This window comes from Engraulis encrasicolus, chromosome 23, assembly GCF_034702125.1.
Source record: "Engraulis encrasicolus isolate BLACKSEA-1 chromosome 23, IST_EnEncr_1.0, whole genome shotgun sequence".
Taxonomy (NCBI): Eukaryota; Metazoa; Chordata; class Actinopteri; order Clupeiformes; family Engraulidae; genus Engraulis; species Engraulis encrasicolus.
The window spans coordinates 48,246,260-48,258,759 of record NC_085879.1 but is presented as its reverse complement, the minus strand read 5'-3'; the positions used below and the strand labels follow the sequence as shown (position 1 = coordinate 48,258,759).

The window sequence follows — 12,500 nt, the reverse complement described above, 5'->3', positions numbered from 1 at the left end:
TGCATGAGATGTGCGCTACTGCCATCGACAGCACCAAGGGAACTCCTAAAGTGTCCAAAGGTCTCCTAACTGCCAAAAGAGGCGTTCTCCAAAAGGGGCGTTCACCTGACATCACATGGATCCAGGAAATGCACAGGCTTGAAGCATCTTACTCCACCAGAAGATATTTGAGTTAAAGGGACACTGTGAGATTTTTTTGATGTTTATTTCCAGAATACATGCTGCCCGTTCACTAATGTTACCTTTTTCATGAATACTTAACACCACCATCAAAGTGTTCATTATGACTGGAAAAATTGCATTTTTCATACATGAGAAGGGGGATCTTCTCCATGGTCCGCCATTTTGAATTTCCAGAAATATACATTTTTAGCTGCAAAAAATGACTGTACATCGGCCATACTAGAAAATATTTGTTTATTACTAACCCAGTTTCAATGAGCAGCATAGTCGCAGTACCTTTTTTGACCATCTCCTGCACAGTGCACCTTTGAGTACATGATTTACAATAATGTCAAGGCCAGAAGGCGGAAAGCACTGTCTGCACTGTGCTCTCCAGAGTTCAGTAAAATCAATCACTATTGGATTCCATTGTCATTGTGTGATCTTTTAAGAAGTTTACAGGACCTTCCCGAGGCTTGGGGGGGTTGATGAGTTAGCCTGGCGTGGGTTCCAATATTTTACTTCAAGTAGAATGGAGGTGGTGGAGGTGGCCTGCACACCTTGAATCTTTGTTTGCAGGTGCAGCTATCTCAATGGAAATCACTTGAAAACAGAAGAAGCGCAATACTGCTCCAATTAAGGTCAAGGTTTTAATGCGAAAGCTGACGTCAGCTGACGAAAGCTGACTTCCAATATTTTACTACCATATGTAGTACTAGACTACTATGGCCTTCCGCTGTGCCTTTATGCATTACGACTTGGTCTTTGACATTCTGTGTTAACAGCCCAGTAATAACGGAGGCCATGTCTTATTGGGTTAAAGGGGTATGCCACTATTTTGGGGCTTAATACAGTGAAAATCGTTGGCCAGGGTTTATAAAGGTGGTAAAGTGTCTTATTTTTCATGTAAGCCGTTGTCTTGCTTTAAGACAAGTTAAAAGAGAGAGTATGTCGCTAAGCTAGTGAAAGTCAATGCATCCATGTAGCATTGCTACATGCTACACGGATCCGTAGCGACATGCTCCCTCTTTTAACTTTTCTTAAAACAAGACACCGGCTTACATGAAAAATAAGACACTTTACCACCTATATAAACCTTACCCTGGCCAACAATTTTAACTCTAGCCCCAAAATAGTGGCATACCCCTTTAAGGTTTTACAGCCATGAATAGGATGGGTTAAGAACTGTATGGTAAGCCATGCCCATGACCTAATGGTAGGGCATGGGGTTTCTACGCCAGCGACCCGAGTTCGATTCCGGCCCCGGTCATTAGCAGATCCTTCGCCGTCTTATTTCCTGTCTCTCTTCCACCATCCTGTCAGAAATAAAGGCACCAGAGCCCTGCCGTGACGCTAACAGTAGGGCACTCGTCTGCTATACACGGCTGACCCGGGTTCGATTCCGGCCCGGGTCATTCCTCAACCCTGCCCCATCTCTCTCTCCACATTCACTTCCTGTCACTCTTCACAGTCCTGTCCTCAATAAAGGCCCCAAAAGCCAAAATATGTCTTTAAAGGGAGACTGTGTGAGATTTTTAGTTGTTTATTTCCAGAATTCATGCTGCCCATTCACTAATAGTAGTATTCATTATGACTGGAACAACTGCACTTTTCATACATGAAAAGGGAGATCTTCTCCATGGTCCGCCATTTTGAATTTCCAGAAATAGCCATTTTTAGCGGCAAAAATGACTGTACTTGGACAATACTAGAAAATATAAGCTTATTACTTAATAAAAAACAGAAACAGAGGACTGCGTGGTACCTTCCCCAGGCGCGGGGGTTGGATGAGTATCCCGGCGTGGGCTCCATGTTGATGAGGCTGGTGACGACCCCCTCCACCTGCTCGCTCGCCATAAACCGCTCGCTGCGGAACACACGCACCTTCACGTAGCACCTGGGATGATGATAAAAAAAATGATAACATTACTGAACATTGCAGTTACATGGCCCAGTAACCGTTTAGGTCACAGTCAGACCATCCTCAGTCATCATCATAATCATCTTTGCACTGATGATGATCTGACTGTGACCAAAACGCTTGCACTTCACTTGGGTAGCAAGTGCAATAAAATGCAATAAAAGTATACTATTGCATCGGCAATAAGGTGTGCGAGTTCCCCATGCTTGCTCCATAGCACAGTTCACACAATTATACCGCTTAGGGAATATGTTTTACAAAATGACAACTTGAAAAAACTCCATTTTGCCGTTTTTCTCTAATAAACGTTTCCTAGACCCTCATCAGCAATCTCTTAAAAAAAAAAAAAATGACAAAACACAAAAGGAAGGCACTGCCAAGTAATGAAATTCCAAAGCCCATCTACCTGCGGTTCTCCGGCACGTCCAGGTTGAAGAGCCTCCTCTCGCGAATCTCCATGTTCCCGATCAGGAAGGTCCTCTCCTCCCTCTTGCCTCTCCTCTTCTTCTCCATCTTCAGGTGGCCCTCCTCCTCCCACAGCCCCGTCTCAGGGTTCAGCGACCACAGCATCATGTTGTCACGGTGCTCAGCCATCGTCACCTGACTGGCGTCCAGCTTCACCTTTTGATAGCAGTGATGGGCAAAATGCATTCATTAGTTACCATCCAGTGCCACATATTCCACATGACCTGCTTCACCTGTCCAATTAGACCAGGTGATCATTCACCTAGCCAATCATTATTACATTACAATGCATTTGGCAGACGCTTTATAACCAAAGCGACTTTCAAAAGAGGACATAATCAAGCCAACATCACAAGCAAATACAAAGTGCACAGGAAATATACAGAACAACAAGTGCAGTTGCAAAGAGGGGTTAGTTGTTTGTTTTGTTTTTTAAATTAAAGAGTACACACACAGCACACATACAAACACATACACCGACACCGACACACACACACACACACACACACACACACACACACACACACACACACACACACACACACACACACACACACACACACACACACACACACACACACACACACACACACAAACTAAACTAAACTAAACGTACAATCACCTGGCTACCATCCCGCTTCACCTTGGATTAACCCATTGATGCCTAAAGCACCTGCAAAAAACGCCTGCTGAATGCCTAAGCCCTTGTTGGGAAAGTTGCCCTCAGCCTATAAAAACCTAAATGTCTTAGCCTCTGATGCACATAAACATGAAATAAGTTGCATTTAAACCCTAATACCATCATCTTGCATTAGAATGTGTTCATTCAGCTGTAACATACCCACATTTTTATTTTTAAAAAGCTAAAATTTCAAGAGCCTGAATGCAGCGTATATCTCTCCAGGCACCAAAGGTCAAACAACATATACGAGTCATCAGGATAAAATGGTTTAAATATAGACACCAGAGTTGTGTATAGTAGAGGTAGAATTACTCTTACAGATGTAGTACAAGACTCGTGCGATGATATTACGAAGTTGAAACCATGTAATATCATACAACTAGTGTTGTAATTAGGCTACATCTGTAAGAGTACTTCTACTTCTACTTTGTATAAATCTGCAGGGGTGTGTTTCTCAAAACCGTACCTGTAGTTGTTAGCCAGTTAGCAACTTCAGTCGTTGCCAATGGGAGATTGTATTGCAAACAACAAAGTAGCTAATGTAGTTAGCAACTATGGTTTCGAGAAAGGCACCCCGGGTATAGTGAGCAGAGGTGTAAAAACACAGTATTGAAAAAGTGAAAGTCCTGATAAGCTTTTCATTCTGTCTGTGGTGACATCGAGACCAATACAGTAATCAGGTGGATCCATTTACCTTGACCTCGCCGGCGTTAAGCGGCTCTCCGGCCTCCTCGTCGCGGAAGTCGACGGAGAACATTCCGTAGGTGCGGAGGGGCAGCGTGTCGCCCTCGCTGCCCACGAAGTTGAGGTCGCTCTGGGCCGCGGCGGCTGTCGACACGTCCCGAGGGTCCAGGAACGTCACGCTGGCCTGCACGTTGCCCACGTACACCTCGCCGTTCTCGCGGAAGAAGGAGTTGGGCGGCACCTGATGAATATACATTGATTAGCCGTGCTGAAGGCTCCTCAGAGATACACATACTTCTGTTGCACTGTAGGGGAACCTAAAAGTTCTCTCAATGTATGGGAAACACTGTGGATGAATACCTCGATGGAGGCCATAACCCAGCTCCAGGGGTGTGTTTCTCAAAAGCATAGTTGTTATCCAGTTAGCAATTTGGGTAGTTGCCAAATGCAGAAATTGCATTGCTAACAACAAAGTAGCTAGCAACTATGTTTTCGAGAAATGCACCCCAGTTAGCTTAGAATTATAAGGTTCTATCTCCGTTTAGGGTAGTTCTGAGATATTGAGCATCAAAGTTTTTACATCCCACACGTTTTGTGAGATAGAACCTTTTTATTTTATTAACAACAATGTGAAATAATACTTTTTAAAAAAAAAATAACACCACACAGGCAATAATAAATATGTATTGGGTCAGATTATGTCAAAAACTCAATTTCGACCAAAAATGGAGATAGAACCTTATAATTCTCAGCTTACAAATGCAGAAATTGCATTGCTAACAACAAAGTAGCTAACGTAGCTAGCAACTATGTTTTCGAGAAATGCACCCCTGGGGGTCGGTTTCTGGAGCTACTTCCTTGGTTAGCATGATTTTGCACATTTACTCAATGAGTATCTACTCTCTTCAAGCCATAATAGGCCTATGTTTCTCGAAGCCCACAGTAGAGTGGCTACTTTCCGAAGTCCACACCGCTACTTATTTTCTCCTCACCATAGGGTGACCAGACGACGTCCCGGACAGTCCCGGTTTGGAGTTGTGTGTCCCAAAATATAAATATTTGGAAAAGATTACATTTTTACCTGCCACAATTAATGGCAGCCAGCTCTTGTATAGAAAGCCTGAAGGAGTCAGCTGCAATTGGTCATTCATTCCTCCCCCTAAAATGTATTAGAATGCTGGAAATTGCATCTAAAAAATACTAAATTTTCTGGGGGAGGACCCCCAGACCTGCCGGCCAAATGGTCCTTTCTAAGTCACGCACAAAGTGTCCCGGTTTCAGACTACAAAAATCTGGTCACCCTAGCATGGAACCCTAGCAAGGAATCTGAGGAAGACCGAGAGGTCGAAACATCATTGCCATTGAATGAATGAATAAAAAGAAGAAAAATAACTTAAAGAAGAAAAAAATCCAAAGGAGTGTGCAAACCTTTTTTTTAAAAAAAAAACACCCTAGCATGGAAGCAACAAGAGATAAGCATGAATTTCTTAATGGGACCAAGTACCTCGATGGAGGCCATGGGCTCCTGTCCGGCCACCTCCCCCAGCTCCAGCGTGTTGGTGTTGGTGGAGAGCAGCGTGACGGGGGCCTTCTTACGGAGCAGCTTGATCTCGTGGTACACGGCGCCGCCCTTGTGGTTGAATGGCAGCACCTTGTGAAAGCCAAAATAACAGTGGATTTCATTGTCAAATTCTTCCCCTTTAACAGCACTAGATCAGGCATAGGCATGCACAGATTACATTACATTGCACTTAGCTGACGCTTTCATTTATTCAAAGCGACTTACAACTATTACTTTTCAGGGTATTGGTTACAGCCCCTGGAGCAATGTGGGGTTAGGTGCCTTGCTCAAGAGCACTTCAGTCATGGATGGAGGTGTAGGGAGAGGTCGTGGGGGATTCGAACCGGCAACCCCTAGATTGAAAGACCAACTCTCTAACCACTAGGCCATGGCTACCCGTAGGATAGGGCCGCTGTGCCGCTAAAGCACTTTCCTCTTTGCCCTCATGGATAAAAAGTACCCTTTTTGAAAGCTATTTTTGTTGTTGTTTTTTTCCCCACAATATACACGTATTGTGGTCCTTGTTGACATGATAATCTAGAAATACTTGGCAATTGAAAGTGTGTGATAACAATGCCTCAATATAATCCCTGTACAGATCCTAGTAGAGATGGGATTTATGGCTCTTTGATGGGATCCGGATCTTAGTGGCTCGTTCCTTTCAGAGAGCCGTTCAAAAAACTGTCTCTTTTGGCTCTTTTCTAATAATTTATTCTGTGTTTAGAATGTAATATTTTGACTCCACCTCTAGGTAATTCTGTCGAAACAACAACTGATTATTCTCCTGCTTCTAAAGACTGTTTTTGCCACTCTTTAAGGCAAACCATTGTGTTTTTTCCCAAATTTTAATTACTCACGTCGAGGTCACGTGCTTAAAATGAATGAAAAATGAACGAAAACGCAGCAGAGTGGCTCCCCCAGCTGTGATCCGGTTCCCATCGTTCACTTCTGGGAGCCGTTCAAAAGAACCGGCTCGTTCACAAACAACACAACTCTACATCCTAGTAAGGCAGACAGAAGTTAGCACCTGCCCCCCAAAATGTCTGTGCACGCCAGTAGATGCACTAAAGCAGTGGTTCTTAAAGGGGTATGCCACTATTTTGGGGCTTAATACAGTTAAAATCATTGGCCAGGGTTTATAAAGGTGGTAAAGTGTCTTGTTTTTCATGTTAAGCGTTGTCTTGCTTTAAGACAAGATAAGTATGTAGCTAAGCTAGTGAAAGTCAATGGATCCAAGCATGCTACACAGATCCATTGACTTTCACTAGCTTAGCGACATGCTCCCTCTTTTAACTTGTCTTAAAGCAAGACAACAGCTTACATGAAAAATTAGACACTTAACCACCTTTATAAACCCTTGCCAACGATTTTAACTGTATTAAGCCCCAAATACTGGCATACCCCTTTAACCTTGTTTTCTTAACGCACCCCCTTACCTGTGCCAAAGACAAGCCGCACACCCCCATCCCAAACGTCTACACGTGCATATGCACTAAAATCTTATATAAGTGATTAATTACAATGATTCTTGCTTGGGACGTTAATCAATACCTTAATCACTTTACATAGGGACCAAAACATTGGTCTTGATTTGGCCTAATTATAATGTTCGCAAACGGAATTTTGGTTGCATCCTCAACAATAACAAAATTCTGTGCACCCCCTGAAATCTCTGGCGCACCCCCAGGGGGGTGCCCGCACCCATGTGTGCCACTGACCCATGCCCATGCATAGACCAGACAGGACAAAATATGTACAGTAAGAACTTCTTCTGTAGGAAACATGTGAAAAGTTTGGTGGTTACCTTACATTTTTACCCATTTAAACATGTCAGGTAAAAAATACATTAATCAATAAAGTAAAAACTTTACAGGTCGTGTTAAAGCGAAGACATGATGAGGCTTATGAGTGATTCTACAAATCGACTGCGCTTTTAAGTCCATGGATTTTATTTGCCAATTCCACTAACCATTAACTGCATCCAATGATGTTTTGGACATTAGAAAACATTTATCTTATACAGAAAGTGTAGACATGGCATTATTTCCCTCAGAAAGAATGAATATTTAATACTGGTTTTGGGCGTTTTCATGCCGTCCCGTTTTCCAAATGTCAGATTCAGTCTTTATATTAGCATGTAAAGAAACTTGTTTTGCCCAAGACGATTGCAAATGTTGATTCACAGTAATCATCACAATATGACAAAACTGTCAGAAAGACCACTGTCCTTTCCATTATACATGAAATTTACCATTTTGTGTGTGTCCACGAAAACGGTGTTCACCGTGTCACGGTCTGAAACCCCCTCCATAAATCAGTAATGGTTTGGTCTTAGGCCATACGAATAACATCACGTGATGTCATAACCTCTTTGGCAGGATATGGGAAGACTTTTTGGTAAGTTTTGAGCTCCATCCTTCCATAATTTAATCCATTCTTTTTCATGTTCTCATAGCGGGTAAATTGCCTGTCAACTGTGTTATCAACATATTCATAAGAATCTGAATTAGAAATCACATGTAGAAAAACACAGATAAAGCATACAAATACATGAATTGATTAAGGTGTTGTGGTGGAACTTCTGAGGTCCTCAGTTAGCACAACACCATAAAAATGGCTGAAATGTCAACCGTGTTACCATCAATGGTGTTACAATTAGCTATGATAGTCAGGGTTGCCAGATGAGGCTGATGATTTCCAGCCCAAAAAATGTTCAAAACCCGCCTAGAAGCACAAAATCCCGCCCAATTCTATTGATTTCTATGGCAAAAAGTGGGCAGGTTTTTCTGATAAATGCCATTTTTACCCGCACACGGCCATCCTAAGCAGCCCAATTGTGCGGGAACCAGCCCAATCTGGCAACACTGATGACAGTGGAGGAGGAGTATGTTTTTGCCAATTTATCTCCATATTGACAGACAAACAAACAAAATAATTTGTGTTCTAGGGAGATGGGTTCGTCTGCTCTGTTTTTTTTCTCCTAAAAAAGAGCATACTTGTTCCCCTGCACTGTTGACCGTAACACAGTTGAGTAACACGGTTGACTGTTTTGAAAGTGTTTTTGAGCTATTGATCCCTTATGTGTTGAAAAAATCATATGAACAGACACTAGGGATTATCTCTGGAGAAGGAAGTCTTGTGTAAGGAGGGCGACTAAATTCAAATCAGACGTTACAGGGATTTATAATGGAAAATGTGTCAGTCTGTATCACAGTGAATCATAAAATCCTACTTATGAAGCTCAACAATCACATTTTCTATATCAGTTGCAGAGATTAATGACAACATTATTGCTAAGGGACATAAGCACTTTCAAAGGTATGTTGTTTCAACTCTGTAGTATTTTTATATATGTTTGAAATGACATAGTATTTGTCCATAACACAAAATAATCAAGCAAATGTTCGCTTTCATTAGAGTATTTATTAAATGATTTAAGATTAAGCTTGGCAATTTGTTTGTTTGGAAACTTAAATATATACACTATGTAAACATCTAGGTCATTTAGTTGAAAAAAAATACTGATAATTTACATTTTGCTTTTGCCAAAAGCATAGGGGAATCGTAGAATCACTCATATACAAAGATCATAACTAAGCATTACCATAGTGACTACAATAACCATAGCATAGATACCTTGGTGGTGTTGACGAACTTCTGCATGTTGTCTACAAAAGTAAGCACCAGTCTCTCTGTGTCTGGAGGAACCTGTTGAGGTAAATTCAAAGAGTACTTAATTGTCAATTCACTATAAAATGAATGAATACAGGAATGAATGACTGAATGTATTTCTTCACACCATCATATGTCTTTCAATTACATGATAGATATACAAAGTTTAACAGCATGGAGAAGAGGGGTCCCCAGGTGAAGCTAACATTAATCATATGTTTTTAAAATATGACTCACACTGTTTGCCATTTTAATGTGTGTGTGTGTGTGTGTGTGTGTGTGTGTGTGTGTGTGTGTGTGTGTGTGTGTGTGTGTGTGTGTGTGTGTTTGACCTATGGCCTATGGATGTGCTTACTTGTTTATATCTTGTCTATGTTATTGTATTTTAATATTTGTTTTACCTGTCCAGGGACTGCAGATGGAAATTAGCTATATAGCTATAATCTGGCACAAGCCATCTTTTTACTTCTGTAATCAATGTGTATTGTGCATGGTCCCTGTTGAACTAAACTAAACTAAACTAAAGCTAAGCGTTAGCTTATATAATGGGGCCCAGCTTATAGAACAAGCATTGCACAGAGGATTGAAGTTTCAGCAGACACTAAATGTGTTATTTAACCTGGAGATATATAAGAATAAGGTATAAGGTGTGATATAGCCTACCTGGATGGGGTAGAGCTCAGTGAGATGTGTGATATGAAATGTGCCATATGTAAGAACCTCTACAGCAGGTGTCACCAACGTGGTGCCCGCGGGCGCCAGGTAGCCCTCCAGGAGCTTCTGAGGTGCCCACCAAGGATGTTGGTAAACAGTGACGACTACCAGATTTTAGTTGCAGTTAATGCTTTTCTTATATGAAATATGAGATTATTTATTCATTATAACCTATAAGCAAGTTATCATTTAATAATGTGTGATTTGAGAATGATGCCAAGACATCAGTAGAGGATTTTAACCAAAAGTAGCTCTAAGTAGCCCTCAGGTAACCCTTGGTAGCCCCCTGACCCAGAAAGGTTGGGGACCCCTGCTCTAAAACGTCCATGTAGGAGCCATTTTAGTCTCACTTATGGATAGGTTTTAATGTAGTTTTAGATTTAGCCACTTGGGGGAGCACTTCACGTAAGCTTAGGTCACACAGGTTAACAGGTATAATTACAGGTGCCTGTGATTATGGTTGATGAGGCTTGGACTGGGGAAACACACGGTTCTTACCGTAGCCGTGTGGATCCAGCCAAATTCAGCCAGCACAATTTTAATGCACAGCACAAGGGTGAATTATTTTTTGTATTAAACTTTTTGTTGCAATAAACGGGGAACAACCCCAAAGGGAATTATTGACTGGAACTGCACTTTTTGCTGCGTGTGAGAGAACATCTCAAGTCCAAGCCGAGGCTACAGGGCAGCCTCCACACCATGTCTGCTGAATGTAATGTATGTAATATAGGCCTAGGCCTAACGCAGTGTTTCTCAAACTTTTTCAGGCCGAGGACCACTTTGTCCCCCCTAAAAATGTTCAGGGACCACCTGTCAACTGAATTGACAGTTTAGTTGAGGGGTGCTTATTTGACACTGCTAATTTCGATGCAGATCACTCACTTTTTATTCACATAGCCAGCCAGCCTTATTATTGTGAAAATATTACTTCAGCGATGTTTAGCTTTGTAATTATGTTACAAATATAGCCTACTGCTAGCACGTCTTGGAAAGGTTAAAAAAAACCTTGCGGACCACCTGAGCGTTGTCGCGGACCACCAGAACCACTGGCCTAATGTATTATCACTGGTGAGCAGAAAGAACGTCTTCTGATTGGCTGATAATGAGACACCTATGAAGTCATGTGTGCGTCTAACTTCATGCTTATAATATTCATATGGAATGTGGACGATACTGTATTTAAGTAAAAACCCTGTAGAAATCATATGGATGATATACCCTCAGCATTTTAAACAAAGATTGTATGCGCGACTCAGGTTAATCTACTTTCTCACGAAGCCTTAGATCAATCAAATAATTACTACTTAAATTATGAACATAAACAAATAAATATAGATAAATAAATTATAAATATACTACTTAATTACTACCTATTACTTAAATACTGGGAACCGGGGTGATAAGCGGTTTAATGACCTTCGGGGTGACCCGATTTCCAGGTAAAAATGGACTTGGGTAAAGCGGCTGCGCCGTCTGACGCTTCTGCCTCGTCCATTATTTCCCATGATATCGGGACACATCGTCGCCCGTTATTCTTTACATGTAATGTGCAGAATTTAACTGCATCATTGTGCAACATTTGTTGCCAAATAAAAAGTATAAAAAAATCGCAACCTTGAATGCCTCAGAACTTCTCTTCCTGGAACGCAAGATTCCTTTGAATTCAGTGACGTGTTAACCTGACCTGACGACAACGCTTAGTTACCCGCAGTGCATTTTGGTTAACTGAGTACGTTAAAATAGCCTTGACAATCGCGGTTCAGCATATAATTGTATTTAATTGAACCAAATAATGCAAATTACTTGATTCTTCTCATGTAAAATGCATGGTAAGGGTTAACGTTCGGCGAGAAGGTCGCTACCGTGGAATAGCAGCACGACAGAGAGAATCTTTAGACCCCGACGCGGAGCGGATGTTGAGATTGTTGCTGCGCAAAACAAAACAGTGCCGTTGTGGAACACCGCTAGGCAACAGCTAGGTAGCCAGGACAACAGGTGTTGTCTATCACAGCAGCTGATTAGAGTCTTGTTGAAAAGTCGCTTTAGCAGTGAAAAGTCTTGTTGCCATTGACAGCGGTCTGTTATAGACCAACCCGTCCGTTATCGAAATATAACAGACGTGCGAACGTTGGGGAGCCCCGTTGAAATGAATGGAGCATTCGACCGATGACGTCACACCATATGATAAACTAGGATAAATTATCTGTAATAACAGCACACAATGACCAGAGGTGAATTCCGCTTTAAGTTAAGTGCGACATGACTACCTGGATAGAGAAGGTCCCCTTGTAGCCGGTGCGGCTGACTCGGACTCCGTTCATGAAGATGTGGCCGAACCTCATTGGCTCGCCGGTGTCCGCGGCGACGGCTCGGCCACGCACGATGGCCTTGGTCTCCACACACTTCTTGCAGCCACACTCAGTCACCACCATGGTGGGAAGTTCGTAACCCTGTACAACGGATAGGGAAAATATTACTGCAAAAAGGAATGCATAACAGAAATTAATTATTTTTGTAATGAGTTACTCCCAAGCCTGCCAATATTAAATACACATTTGCAGGGTGCGATTTGTTGAAGAAACAGAAGGGGGGATACGTTTCAGATTTTAAGCATTATCAATGGAGTTAAATACCACAAT

At 41.9% G+C, this 12,500-nt stretch overlaps 1 protein-coding gene across 1 annotated transcript in view; it reads right to left on the bottom strand.

Moving 5' to 3' along the window:
- cilp (cartilage intermediate layer protein, nucleotide pyrophosphohydrolase) overlaps positions 1 to 12,500 on the bottom strand; it is a 92,437-nt gene that overhangs the window by 6,165 nt on the left and 73,772 nt on the right. Inside the window, exons 12-17 of the mRNA XM_063189507.1 lie at positions 12,129 to 12,311; positions 9,112 to 9,183; positions 5,419 to 5,565; positions 3,925 to 4,155; positions 2,490 to 2,704; positions 1,928 to 2,059 (exon numbers count right to left, since the gene is read on the bottom strand). Of these exons, the coding sequence (XP_063045577.1) occupies positions 1,928 to 2,059; positions 2,490 to 2,704; positions 3,925 to 4,155; positions 5,419 to 5,565; positions 9,112 to 9,183; positions 12,129 to 12,311 (980 nt within the window). The remainder of the gene's footprint in view (positions 1 to 1,927; positions 2,060 to 2,489; positions 2,705 to 3,924; positions 4,156 to 5,418; positions 5,566 to 9,111; positions 9,184 to 12,128; positions 12,312 to 12,500) is intronic.